The 15,430-nt window shown below is 32.6% G+C and overlaps 1 protein-coding gene across 2 annotated transcripts in view; it reads left to right on the forward strand.

Moving 5' to 3' along the window:
- Positions 1 to 15,430, forward strand: part of LOC118182638 (hemicentin-2-like) — a 941,057-nt gene that overhangs the window by 685,193 nt on the left and 240,434 nt on the right. For both annotated transcript variants that reach the window (XM_085816506.1, XM_085816507.1), the window contains exon 6: positions 12,083 to 12,358. In XM_085816506.1, coding sequence (XP_085672632.1) covers positions 12,083 to 12,358 — 276 coding nt within the window. The remainder of the gene's footprint in view (positions 1 to 12,082; positions 12,359 to 15,430) is intronic.

Raw genomic sequence — 15,430 nt, forward strand, 5'->3', positions numbered from 1 at the left:
CTGCAACAACTTCTCAAAACTTTTAGCGAAAGTCATTAAAGTTAGTTTTCTGTCTGCCTCGACCTATTATCTTTGTTACGATATTATTATTAAGAAATTTCCGCTTCTTTGCTCCGGGAAATGTTTCATTCTTCTTCACAGATGAGGAGAAAAAAATATGTAAATTACATAACACCGGAAAAGTACTTGACCTGGAATGAAGATATTCTACAGCATACTTAATACAAATACCTTTACAAATAACACAACAGTTATGTACTTGCAACGTAATATTTATGTTCTTCGTTTTATTTAAAAATTATTTCCATGATTATGACGTCTTAATTAAAAGACGTTTAGCCAGTGAATGAGAACAGGCAAACACAAGTATAAATTCCAAATATATCTATATTTTATCTTCATATTTGCCTTGTATACTCTTTAAATCTATAAAATAAGTAATTTTGCTGGCAACAAGGAAAGTTAGACATTGAAATATATTACGCATTTAGTTTAAACTTATATATTTACTTTTATTTAATATGTACATATTTTTGTGTCTTTTTTATACAATGGTTCACTTTAATATAATAACACTAACAGAAATATTCATGCATACAATAAATGCATGTGCCAATCCGTCTTGTGATAAATATTTGATCATAAAAGTAAGCAATAGATACAACATCATAGACGGAAATTTAAAATGCATAACCCTTAATTTAAAACGATACCTTTATTAAAATCAGTATGCTGCGTAATATGATATCATTATTAAGTTTTGAAGAAAGCCGAAGGATTTTCCTTCTTAAAATTTATTTCATTAAATTTCAAGAATAGTTTATTTCAGATCTAGATTGAAGGCCCACCAGCAGCCGAGTGGTAAAATCTCTGAACACTGGTAGTTCAGACTTGGATTTGATTTCAGGTGAACGGGCTGGCTACATAGGCGTTTTCCTGGTTTTCCCCACGTGTAACGTGTATACGAGCCAGTTTCATTCAGAAACTCTCCACGAAGGCATCCCCCTTAGGCAGATAGCCATAATCAACGAAACCAAACCAGACCTATGTTGAGCTGTCGCAGGTTACTCATTGTTATGCATCTTAATAAGAAAACTTATCAAAATATATCATATAACACCCAGACTTATTCCATATATTATTATTGTATTAATTTCGTTCCAAGATTTAAGTTGCACAGATATGGGCTGAAATGTACAAACTATGGAACCAAACAATAATTTCAAAAGCAAAACTGAAAAATCTCTTGATTAACATATCTGTTCAGATCCCATTATGATTGAAATAAGATTTGCTCATCATATACAGAGGCAGTTCGCACATTTTTTAGACGATTTTGGTAAGCGGTAATAAAAAACCGTTTGCTGCAAAAGAAGTAATTGCAATTGTACTATGTTTTTAAAAGTCAAAATGATCGTCTGTGGCTTGAAAGTTTCTTTTTTTATTATTAAAAATGCGAATTTAACAAAGCAGTGGTTCGAAGGCTACATTTACGCACTTTCCGAAGAGAAATATGCATACTCCGTTATCCAAAAACGATGTAAGAGTCATGGTTTTGTGATATCTAAAGCGTCGATAGGTAATATCATCAACACGAAAGGAAAAAAAAACGTCAAATTGGTGCCTCAGGTGGGACAAAAATTCCAAACAAGTATCCAAGGAAAAAACGGACATATTCGACTATTGCAAAGGTACGTTATTTAATGTTAAAAGAAAATCCCCCTAGTCAAACGACAGTTGCAAAATCATTAAAATGCTCGGTTTCCACCGTAAACAAAATGATAAACGTTGATTTAAATCTTAAGAAAGCGAAAAAACGCAATGTGCATCGTCTTCTTAGAAAGCATATCGCTCAACGCAGGACACGCTGCAGAATTCTATATGAGAAACACTTATCCGAAGAAAAATGAAAAACAATTGTCACAATAGATGAAGCATGGGTATAGCTAAATGATTGTGACAAAAAATGAGCCAAGGGAAGAAAAAAATTTAAGTACATGGTTCAAAGAATCGAAAGAAAGTTTTTCTAAGGGATTCATGATTGTTGCTGGTTTTTCTTATAATGGCAAGTTAAAAATAAAGAGAGTGCAAGAAAATGTCAAGATTAACTCCAAATACTATCAGGAACATATTTTATCGCCAATTTTTTTGAATGAAATACCATCGCTTTACCCTAAGTGCCATCCATCTGTGAGACTCCATCAGGACAAAACTAGCAGTCACACATCAAAATCCACTGTCAATTTCCTAAATGAAATGGAACCAAAAACTGGTATCAAGGCCATAACCCTTCGCTGATATCCCTACTAAATCTCCCGATGTGTCTGTCACCTATGGAATTTGGAATTTTGTGCTTTCGGACTTTTAAAAACTGCATTATCCAAACGCTGTCCCAAAACCCTAACAGGACTCTGAAAAGCTGTTCGGGAGGAATGGGATAGAATACCTCTTCTGCCACTTCAAAAGGCATTATTATCCTGGAAATTGCTGCGTCGAAAGATCGTTCAGAATAAGGGATGTCAAATAGAACATTTAAAACACAAGAATTTTATGTAATTTAGTTTTGTGAATACAATATACATCGTCTAAAAAATGTGTGAACAGACTCTGTAGTAGTTGAACTAGGTATTCCGTCTCTTAGACGTTCTTTTATAGTTTCCATGAGAAGTTAAAAAAAGAAAGTGTACTTATGATATGCAGGTAAATAAAGGTTGATCTTTTGACGCTGAGAATTTCACCTAGTTTTATCCTCATTTTATTTACGGAAGGATGTTTACATTTCATAAAAGACGCTTAGACTGTATAGTGGTTAGGGGAACCGACTGTGATACCTAAGGCCTCGGGTTCAAGTCCCGGAGAAGGCACAAATGCAAATTGTCTGTCCCTTCATACGAGATAACGGTGACTCCATAATAAAATAACCAGAAGTCCTGGCCATAGTAGTGGCGAACACTGAAAAAGGGTTAGTGCGCGCCATGGAGGAAAAACAAATAAATAAATAAAATAAAATAAAAACTGTAAGCTTTTAAGATTTTATATTACGCCCAAAGGGGGCTTCTTTACCGTTTTGCCTGTTAATTTCTTTATTAAGGGGACTCATACACCTTAAACCCTCATGATCTTCGAATATGTGACTGTTGCAAGAATTGTAATACTTTATTTATTTTAAAAGCAATTACTTCCAACTTTTTACATCTGACTACATAATACAGCTGCTTTGGAAAATAGTAACCAGAAAGTTTGTGCTGCCACAAATATTTTTGTAATTTAATCCTCTTTGTGACAAAATATTTCGCCATGTTTCCACCTTGCGTGCATGATATTTTAACAATGGCTAATGGTACATACTTGAAATTGGATGGAATTCTTTATATGGGCACTACTTTCTAACTGAACCAATAATCTAATGAATATTTTAATATTGAAAAATTTTATGGACGAAAACATTAAAAATTTTTTTAATAAAATACATTTTATAAACTTAACTCAAAATAAAATAAAAATTTAACATGAAATTTTTAGAATTTTAGGTTCACAGTAGTTTCCAAATGTTATAAAATGTTATAAAAGCTATAATTAAATATGGAATTAAATTATGAAACAGAATGTTTTAAACTGTGCGCGCAAGTTGGAAACATGACGAAAAATGTTGTCACGAAGGGAATTAAATTATAAAAATATTTGTGGCAACTTAAACTTTCTGATTACTATTTCAGAAAGCAGCTATATTATGTAGTCAGCTGTTAAACGTTGGTAGTAATTGCTTATAAAATAAATAAGTTATCCCAATTCTTGCAACAGTCACCTATTCGAACATCTTATGGGTTTTAAGGTGTATGAGTCCCCTTAAATATCACATTCTTCGCACTTAAAACATAAAATTAAATTCATTAAAAATATAACAAAATATTTAAAAAAAGCATGTCTTTAGAATTTTCGATACACAGTCTCGCGCTCTGCAGAAAAAAGGCTTTTTCTTTCGTACAATGTTGCCATTGATGCTCGTTTTGAAATCGTCGAGTTTGTTAATCAAAAATTCTTTAATGTCTGATAAAATATGAAATAGATAATAAAACAAATTCCAAATTCGGGCTTCCAGATGCCCATATTCGAATTGGGAAATACGCTATTCAAAATTTAATTGGCTCTATGTACCGCTGTTTTTTCCCAATGCGAGAAATATACATACATTCTGCAGATTCTTCATTATTTAATTTCTTAAAATATAATGCAGGGCTCTAATATTTGTGGCAACATTTTGAAAAGTGAAACGCCGTTTTATAGTGGACGACACAAAATGCCAAACCGAAATGAATAGCCGTTCGAGACAAATTTCCCCTTCAGTCTAAAAAAAGAAACATTTTATAAGATAATTGTTAAAAGCTATGTTTCACATCAGTTGCCGTTAATTAAGAATTAAATACGTATATGATAATATATCTAAAAATATTTAAAGCGGAAAAAAAAATAAATAAGAATACAATTATTAACTGTTACTCAAAGATAAACAAAACTTCATAATATACCCAAAAATATGGTACTTTTAACACGAAGTTCTTTTTCTCCTCTTTGACACCTTCACTAGCTTGTGGAGTTTGATGTCACCAATTTTACAGCATGTAGTTATGACGAGTGAACGCTGTTGCTGCTACATCTTTCATTTAGGTAGATATTTTTATATATTACACATTATGATTTTGTGTTCAAAAAATTCTTTACAGACATTTTTAATTTTAGACTATGATGATAGTGAAAATTATGAAACGCAATGAATAGTATGCCCATGTTCGGGTGGAAACGTACGTTATTCAAAATTGGATGGCTCTAGGTACCGTCGTTTTACACTGACTACCAATAAGTATTTGGACACCTGCGATAGAAAAGAAAAACTAACTTTATTCAAAATCAATAGTTGGTAGAGCCTCCACGAGAGGTAATTACAGCGTGGACCCTCCGGGGCATACTTTCCACAAGTCTTTGTATGACAGCTAGTGGTATTTTCTTCCACTCGGCTTGGAGAAGGCATAGAAGTTCTTTCACCGATTTTGCACGGGTAGTGCACCCCTTTGGACGTACCTTAGGACCGCAGATATCGTCATTTGCATAGGTGTCCAAATACTTATTGGTAGTCAGTGTATTACAGTGCAAGAAACATACATACATATGTGCAAATTCTTCATTATTAAATTTCTTTAAATGCAATATCGGGCGATAATATTTGCTGACAAGAATTCGGCGATGCAACTCATCCCAGAAGTTCTCGATAGGGTTCAGGTCTGGACTCTGGGCAGGCCAGTTTATTCGATGAACTCCATTGGCACCATACCAAGCCGTGGTTAACGTCAAAATATGACAACTGGCATTGTCGACCTGAAAGTAACAGGGGTCCAACCCGTAAAACTGCCGCAACGTAGGAAGCATATTGTCATCCAAAATAGTGCAGTAGGCATCGGAGTTGAGCTTACATGAATGGGGACCAAGGGTCCCAGCCCATACCAGGAGAAACACCCCCAGACCGTAATTCCACCTCCGCCGAACTTGACTGTTGGCACAATGCATTCTGGCAGGAGACGTTCTCCAGGTAGACGCCAGACCCAGATCCTGCCATCCGAACCGTAAAGGGTGAACGTTGATTCGTCACTCCAAAGAACCAGTTTCCACTGATCTACGGTCCAATTTCGATGTGCTTTGCACCCCATTAACAGAGCAGCGCGGTTGGACTTCGTGATCAAAGGCTTATGGGCAGCAGCACGACCATGAAAACCAAGCAGATGTGCTTCCTTACGGATGGTATTCATTGAAACAATACTCCCGGATGCCTGTTGAAACTTCTCGAGGATGAGGGCCATCGGTTGGTGCGGTTTTTCCAATTTCTCTGGACAGCACTCGTCGGTCTCTATTTCCCAGTTTCGTTGGTCTGCCGACGCGGGGCACATTCCGACAATCACCGCTCACCTTCCACTTTTTAATCACATAGACCACTGTCGATTTTGGGTAGTTCAGATCGCTAGATATGTCTCTTAAGGATCGGCCACATTTGTGATACCCGATAATTACACCTTTCTCGAAATCAGAGAGCTTCGAACTTCGAGGCATTCTGCATGCGACTAAAGCCGATGCTGTTTCCTACACGATATGTACCGGCGGAGTTCGTGACGTACCTTAGGACCGCAGATATCGTCATTTGCATAGGTGTCCAAATACTAATTGGTAGTCAGTGTATTACAGTGCAAGGAACATACATACATATATGCAAATTCTTCATTATTAAATTTCTTTAAATGCAATATCGGGCGATAATATTTGCTGACAAGAATTTGAAAAGTGAACAGACATTTGTAGTGAACCAACGCAAAATGGCAAAACGAAATTAATAGTCCTTCTGGGAAAATTGCCCCTTTGGACTAACAAGTTCCACTTAAGATAAACAATTATTTATCTGTTGTATATGACTTCACACCTTTGAAAGACATCCGTTTATATATTTTTGAGTGCTACCTTATCACTGATGTTTTTTTGAAAAATAAATCCAGATAAGCAGGGAGCAGGAGCATAACGTGAAAAGCGTATGTGTGTGAATAAGCTAGCTGACAGAGAGAAAACATCGAATCTTCAGATATATAATCCATTAAATTTTGTGAGCATAACGTGAAAAGCGGATGTATGTGAATAAGCTAGCTGACAGAGAGAAAACATCGAATCTTCAAATATATCATCCATTAAATTTTGTAAGCATAACGTGAAAATAGTATGTATATGAATAAGCTAGCTGATAGACAGAAAACAGTTTATGTTCCTTTGTTTATTAAATGAAATGTCTTTATATATGCTTTCGTAACAAAATTTTAAATTATTTTAATTTATATGAAATCTATATTTATCTCTGCACGTAACGATAAGACATAATGATAACAAAATATCAGAGTAGCTCTTTTTTAAAGTAATAATATTTAATGTTTTAAGGGGTATCAGAAACCCCGATACCGACAATGTTAAACTGGCCATTTTCGATGTAGCTTTTCTCAAAACCTGCTGTAGATACAAGCTTGAATTTTTTTCTGTAATTACAGTATACCTATCTGATTATACTGAAATGAGCTTTTGAAACATTTTGAATTTTAAAGTAAATTACAGAATATTTTGTTAGGCATAGTAAAATTTAGCACTTTTCTCACACAAAAAAATTTTTCTTAAATTGTTTTCTAAGTTTATTACAAAAAGCTCATTTAAGTAAATATTAGGGAACCTAATGAATAAGCCATAAAAAGTTTAGATACCTGTGAGCAGTAGTTCCTGAGAAAAGGTACATCGAGTATAAAAAAATCACGTTTAGACAAAAACGCGTTTTTATGTAAAAATCCTCATTGATCAAAGCAGTAGATGACAAATTAAAACTAGATTTTTTTACAGTTCTAATTTTCATAGAGATTAAAGAATGGTAATTTTAGAAAGATAAAAGTGTAGAGAATTTGAAAATGCAAAAATCCGAAATCATATCTTTTTGAAGATTTTAGGTTCCAACACCCCTTAAGGAAGCCTGGATTTTTTCCGATTTCATTCAGTTTACATTAAAAAAAACCGAACGTTAACTGCCAGAAAAAAAAAATCCCAGAATACGCACGAACTTTCTTCTCCTATTAATTACGTTTCTTGGTATTTTTATTTACACAGAGAGTGGGAAACTGTTACGAAAGTAAAGAATAAATAAAATAGAAAATCTTACTAAGTAACGCAAGATTAATCGAGCTCGGGTCTTAGGCACGGTACTTGTAATCATTCAACTAGTAAATAATGAACAACGAGAAGATTTTTTTCTTTCTTTATTGAGCTTAACCCTATCTTGAGATAATGTTTTTTCTGGCAGAGCTTCGCAATCAATCATGAACGTTTTATTTGTATTTGATTTACAGACTGCAAACATGAACATTTAATTCATCTTCCACTTATCACAACACAGCACTGGATGCCATTAATTTTTGCTATCGTAAATAATCATTGCATGATTTTCGAAAATATTGCTGAAAAAAACTCGTAAAATTTGGCTTCACAAGAGAAACATCAGTAAATTTCAAAATATTTCAAAAGCTAAATTTTTGTAGAATTGTACAAAAATTTTGTATTACATCGGTATAATTTGACAAGAAGCTGCTCATAATATTTGATGACAACAATTTAAAAAGTGATTCGCCGATTATAGTGAAGTGGCGTAAAATCACATTTATAGACTTATAGTCCATTTTGGGCAGAAATAAAATAAAATAAAATCTGAGAGTTTTCAGAGTTTACATTACGCCCAAAGGGGTGTTTTTTTAACATTTTGTGTGTTACCTTTATTTATTAAATATCATGATCTTCGCACTTAAACCAAAAAATTCAGTTCATGAACAATATCGAAAATAATTTTTAAATGAGCATATCTTCAGAATTTTCGAAAAACAGTCTTGCGCGCTGAAGATAAAATGTTTTTTACTTCCTTGTACGAAGTAAAAAGGAAGTATTGTAATAGCGAAAAGCTTCAGGCAGCATATTTCAACGAAAATATCCACTTTGACCGCTTTCGAGTGCAATTTAACGATGTTCTTGCGTGATATCTGTGCGTAAGGACAGAATAAAAGACTCTTTTCCTCCAAAAAATCTAAAAAAACTGCTTTAAAATGAATTCTGAAGAGAATTTTTCGTGGCGTCTGTACGAACGTATGCACGTACGTGCGTGCGTACGTACGTATCTCGCATAACTCAAAAACGAGTAGCCTCAGAACGTTGAAATTTTGTATATAAGACTACTATAACATGTCGATGTGCACCTCGTATTTTGGTTTCAATCGGCAGCGCCAAACGTATATAAATATATCCACTCTGTTACCCAGCTCAGTTATCTCAGTTTCTTTACTCTTATATGTTTGTAAATAGTACATTTTTTGCTTTAAAAATGATTGAATTATGTTGTTTTGATCTTCCGGTTAAGGGTCTTATGCCTTTAGTAAATCTATATATATATTTTTAGAATTATCAACAATTTTAAAATTGTTTAAGTGCCGCTAAGCCTAATTTGATGGCGGCCATTGATGTTTACATTTGAAACAGGAGACTAGAGGATTTGTTGCCAATCTAGAGAAACTTAGCTTCCCAACAACAAAGATAACGCATTCATTTATTATTGCCAATTAAATCATGCTTATTCCTTTCTTGAATTTTTTCCAGGAAATAAGCGTTTAAGATTTAATTCGTAATTTTTAATACAGATATTTTGAGTTTTTATGTATTTTTGCCTTCTCGCGAAGTGAAAATTGAATTAATTAAATGAGAAATACTCAATCGTCTGTGAAAAACTGTTTCTTTTTTGTTTTGTTTACTTAATTTCTTTTATACATCGTTCTAGCTTTATTATAGTATTTGAATAGAACATGTGGCAACGATTAGTTAATTCTTTAAATGATATAAATTTTGTGCATTCAGAGTTATAATATGAACGAAATATAATACTGTTAAGTAAACCTAGCGCCAGAGTTTAGCTATGGTAAACAAAGTGAATTTTAAAGAATGCATTTATTCTATTGTGGTTTATGTGCTGTCGGCGAAGTAGGTTTAATTCAACCGAATAAGTTTAAATAAAATGCAAGAAAAAATGCGTGGAATTTAATATTCCGTACAAGGAAGTCATGTGGTGTACACATCAGATTTTTTTTTCCTGTATCCCTGTACAACGTTGCCATTGCTCGCTTTGAAATACTTGAGATTGTTAATCAAAAATTCGTTAAAGTGTTACAAAATTGGTAATCGATAATAAAACAAATTCCAAATTTGGGCTCCCAGTTGTCCATATGCGGAGCAGAATTACTTTATTCAAAATTTGATGGCTCTAGGTAGTTTTATCACAAGGCGAGAAACATACATACAATTATGCATATTCCTCGTTACTGAATTTCTTTAAATATAATACTGGTCGATAATATTTGGTGGCAACAATTTGAAAAGTGAATCAACGCAAAATGCCGAAACGAAATTAATAGTCCTTCTGGGAAAATTGTCCTTTTGGACTAATAATACCAATATGCATGTCCCAGTTAGTAAACTTCAGATATGAGAGTTCCTACACAACATTTTTCCACTTGCAATAGTTTTCTTTATATTTTAATTTTCATCGAAATCTATAAGAGCATTTTTACTAGAATAACAACGTTCGAATACCTCTCCCACGCTTTCCTTCAACGATTCACTTGAAAGTTGAACCGAGATGCGATGTATTCGTTTCAGAGGAATACGCTTCTGGTGCTTATAGAGACTGCAATAAATTTGTAATAGATATTTAATCCTTCCTCCAGCTTCCTAATTAAAATTAAAATTTATGTCAAAAAGAAAATATTTATGTTTTTGATTTTATAGATCCATGACGCAGTTTGATAAACATAAGCATGTATGGCATGTTCTTAAATTATTTTGCTATTATATTTCTCTGTTTTTAAATGTGTCCATGTGAATCAAATTTCAAAATGAATGCGATTTTGCTTTTTCTCCAGAGATGAAAAATAAAAACCGTGCAAATACAAAACTCCTTTTAAAATTACTAACACAATTTTAAAAATTAAGATACATATAAATGTAGGCATAGCTATTATTAGGAGATAGTATTTTATACTTATTTATTTCCTAACATAAACATGAAGTATAGAACAAGCAAAAGATATTTATAAATACAAAAACGTAAGTGATGCCATTCACAAAAAGGGTAATGTTATTTTTAATAGTTCGCTGGCTTTGCCGCAACAGCTATGAATGATCATGATCTATTTATTAGTCTTGGTTTATTGATAAAAATTCAGGTTAAGTTCTGCTAAACTTACTTCCTTCTGTTTACGAATTTCTGTTGGTCTTGCAGTAATTAACATAAAACATTAAGGGGACTCATACAGCTTAAAACCCATAAGATGTTCGAATAGGTGACTATTGCAAGAATTGGGATAACTTATTTATTTTATAAGCAATTACTACCAACTTTGTACAGCTGACTACACAATATAGCTGCTTTCTGATTTAAAACATTGTTTCATAATTTAATTCCATATTTAATATATAGCTTTTATAACATTTAGAAGCTACTGTGAACCTAAAATTCTAAAAATTTCATGTTAAATTTTTATTTTATTTTGAGTTGAGTTTATAAAATGTATTTTATTAACAAAATTTGTAATGTTTTCGTCCATAAAAGTTTTCAGTATTAAAGTATTCATCAGATTGTTGGTTCAGTTAGAAAATAGTGCCCAAATAAAGAATTCCATCAAATTTCAAATATGTTATACCAAATACCAAAGTTTTACCAAATAACAAATGTTATACCAAATACCAAATACCAAAATTTTTAAAAAGGCAAATTTCATTTGCCATTTTAAAAATGTCATGCGCGCAAAGTGGAAACACGGCAAAATATTTTGTCACAAAGAGGATTAAATTACAAAAATATTTGTGGCAACACAAACTTTCTGATTACTAGTTTCTAAAGCAGCTATATTATGTAGTCAGTTGTAAAAAGTTGGAAGTAATTGCTTTTAAAATAAATAAAATATCCCAATTCGGGCAAGCAACAGTCACATATTCGAAGTTCGTGAGGGGTTTAAGGTGTATGAGTCCCCTTAAAACTGTCAAGCTTTAAGAATCAACTTTTTTTTTTTTTTTTTTTTTTTTTTTTTCCAATTTTGCAAATAAAAATAATACGTGAAATATCTTGCATAGCAATTTTATAATTATTACCTTCATGAGACATTTAGGTATTTTTATTCGGAAAAATGAAATAAAAGTATAGCTTCATTGAACTATCAGTTTATTTATAAATGTATGGGCAAGAGAAAATTACAAAATAAAATTATAAACAGGTGTTTAGACGTAAAAAGTTTCTTCAAATTTTACTCGAAGCTAAATGTTGCAAGCGGTAAATGATGCATTCCAGTACCAAAATTACATGTAAACTAGTTGTTCCTTTTAAAAACGTTTTCTACTCTTCTCTTATTAGTGTATCTCTTATTATTCTCTTATTATTCTCTTATTATTATAATTTTCATCATTGATAAATACTTATTTTACATTTCAGATCCTCAAGTAGTTCGGATCAAAATATCATCTGGCATTGTTTCAGAAGGTGGGGAGCATTCTGCAGTGACTCTCACTTGTGAAGCAATTGATGGAAATCCACGTAATTTCACAACCGTCCGCTGGTATAGGAACAATGAATTGGTTAATGAAACATCAGAACCTGTTCTACACATTAAGCACGCCAACAGACATCATGGTGGAAATTACTCATGTGAAGGTCTTAATGCAGCTGGATGGAGTCACAGACCAATGTCTGAAGAACTCATTGTTCACTGTATGTTTTTTTTTTTAAATTCCTACTATTAGCTCACACTCTCCCTATATCTTATTCAAATATTCAATCGTTAATAAAATACTCTTCATTCATCCACTCAAATTCAAATACCTTTTATTTAACTTGTAGTGGATAATACTTAATAAGTTTCTTCACATAATAATGTCAATTCATACTTTATTATTCCTGTTTATCAGAACTAAAGCTATGCTGTTTTTTACTTCCTTGTACGAAGTAAAAAGGAAGTATTGTAATCGCGAAAAGTTTCAGGCAGCATATTTCAACGAAAATATAAGTTTGACTGCTAACGAATGCAATTTAACGATATTTTTACGTGACATCTGTACGTAAGGACAGAATAAAAGACTCGTTTCCTCCCAAAAAATTATAAAACTGCTTTAAAATGAATTCTGAAGATAATTTTTCGTGGCGTCCGTACGAACATACGTATCTCGCATAACTCAAAAACGAGTAGCCTCAGAGCGTTGAAATTTTGTATATAGGACTGCTATAACATGAAGATGTGCACCTCGTATTTTGATTGAAATCGGCCACACCAAACGTATATAAATATATTTATATATATATCTACTCTTTTACCCGGTTCAGTGATCTCAGTTTCTTTACTCTTATATGTTTGTAAATTGTACATTTTTTGCTTTAAAAACGATTGAATTATGTTGTTCTTATCTTTCGGTTAAGGTTTTATGCCTTTAGTAAATCTGTATGCAATATTTTTTAGAATTATCAATAATTTTAAAGTTAGTGCCGCTAAGCCTAATAATGTTTTTGATGGCGGCCGTTGATTGTTTACATTTGAAACAGCAGACTAGTGTATTTGTTGCCAATGTAGAGAAACTTAGCTTCGCAACAACAAAGATAACGCCTTCATTTGTTATGGCGAATGAAATCATGCTTAATGCTTTCTGGAATTTTTTCGAGGAAATAAGTGTTTAAGATTTAATCTACGATATATCCTCTTCAGTATGCATCTACGATATATCCTCTCTATGTGTTACGCAATCGGTACTTCTGCGTTTCTACGTCTCATTAATCCTACATCAGAATTTCTATCTAAATTTGGTTCTATTACATATGTATATATGTTTGGTGCGGCCGATTTCAAATAGAAAGGAAGGTATGCAACTAGTATATGTTATAGTAATCCCAATTACAAAATTTCAGCGTTCTAAGCCTACTCGCTTTTGAGTTATGCGAGGTACATGCGTACAGATTTCACGAAAATTCTGCTCTGAATCCATTTTGCGCAATCCGTTTTGGGAAAAAGAGTCCTTCATTCTCTCCATACGTACACATGTTACGTAAAAATATCGTTCAAATAGATTTGAAAGCGGTCAAAATGAATATTTTCGTTGAAACGTAGTACAAGAAATTTTTCGCCATTACAATACTTCCTTCATTTCGTACGAGGAAGTAGTTAGAAGTTGTAAACAATAAAAAGTTACCCTAATTCAGGATGAAGTTCTGCACTTTTCCATTCGCCATTTCCGCTAATATTTCTATGTTCACAAGCGGACATTTTAAATGGCACTAGCTTCTGAAAGTATTGTAATTAAACGTCAGAGAATTTACCGACAAATTTAATTATTTCACTTATTATGTTAATTACCAGCCATGAGCTCATTACTAAGTATATAGCAGAATTGATCACTGTAAAAGTCTAAAATTAAGTTTTATTTACTTAATTTTAATTACTATTTATATTAAGACCTTTAACAGATTTTTGCATGATATTCATTCACTATCACGTTAAACCTTAATTAACATACCAGAGCTTAATCTCTCTGTTAGAATAATATAACGCTTAACCGTAAGGTATGCCAGTTATAGAACCATAATACTATTACACAGCAGTTTCATATTACAATCTACTGAGGTGCTTAAATTATTATATGTTCCGAATTACTGTGCCTCTGGTGATGTATTGCGTCATTGCGTATATTATATTACTGTTAACTATATTCCGCATTCTGTGATTCAACTTGACACCAGGGCATGTTTTCAATCAAACGCGTTTGACACAATAACTAATTATGTATCTCATTAAATAATATGTTAGTAAATTTGCCAGCTTAAGTAACTGGGAATAATTAGGTTATGATAAAATATCATTATGTGTTTACATTTCTATATTAATTTGCAAGATGTCTGCTTTTAATAGCAACTTAAACAACCTTATTCATATGAAATAAATTGTATCACTCAGTGCTTTATTTATAGATAACAGATTACGTATAAATTACGTGTCAAGATCAAGTTCGCTTTTCCGAAAGAGTTTTAAATAAGTGCTCATTTTATTCTCCCCTTTAAACTTATTATTATAAGTGCACGTGTTCTTCTTTTCAGCAAAAGCAGCCATATTAGTTAAGAGGTATATAACATTACTGAGCAATTCAGACAACAAGAATCAGCTTAATAATTGTAAATTTTGCAGGACTAGTTTCGATGGTTTAATTACAGAACCAACTTCCTCAGCTGCCTAAGTGCAAATGAAAGAGATAAGATATGGTGATAAGATAAGAATGGCTGGACAGAAGCTAAGCTACTGGCGCCATCTATTGATGAAACAAGAAGACTGAAACATAATTTTCTGAAAGGCTGAAGGTAAACGTGGATTGGAATTACGGTCGTTAACTAAAAAAAAATTTTTTTGAATGTGATGCGCCTCTAGAAAATCTAATTTATCAATGGAAGATTTTTTTTTATAACTTTGGCTGCAGGAAAATAGAAAATGTGATTGCCAACAGTGGACAAAAGAGGACTTCTCTATTTTCATATCTTAGCTCTTTCATTTGCGTTTAGGCAGTTGAGATACTTAAACTTTCGGAAATAGTCCTGCAAAATTTACAAATATAACGTTGATTCTCATTGTTTGACTCCTGCAATAATAATTATTCGGTGTGCTATTTAAACCTAAATTAAGGTATATAACATACTTCACTGTATAAATTCTGCTTTTATTTAATAACCTAGGAGATCATATGTATAACAGAAGAATGTTAGAAAGTCTAAAATAAGTATAATATTGGACCATATCATTTGCTGTGCCCA

Source organism: Stegodyphus dumicola, chromosome 5 (genome assembly GCF_044657685.1).
Source record: "Stegodyphus dumicola isolate Sdum_Otavi_A_Nest chromosome 5, ASM4465768v1".
Lineage (NCBI taxonomy): Eukaryota > Metazoa > Arthropoda > Arachnida > Araneae > Eresidae > Stegodyphus > Stegodyphus dumicola.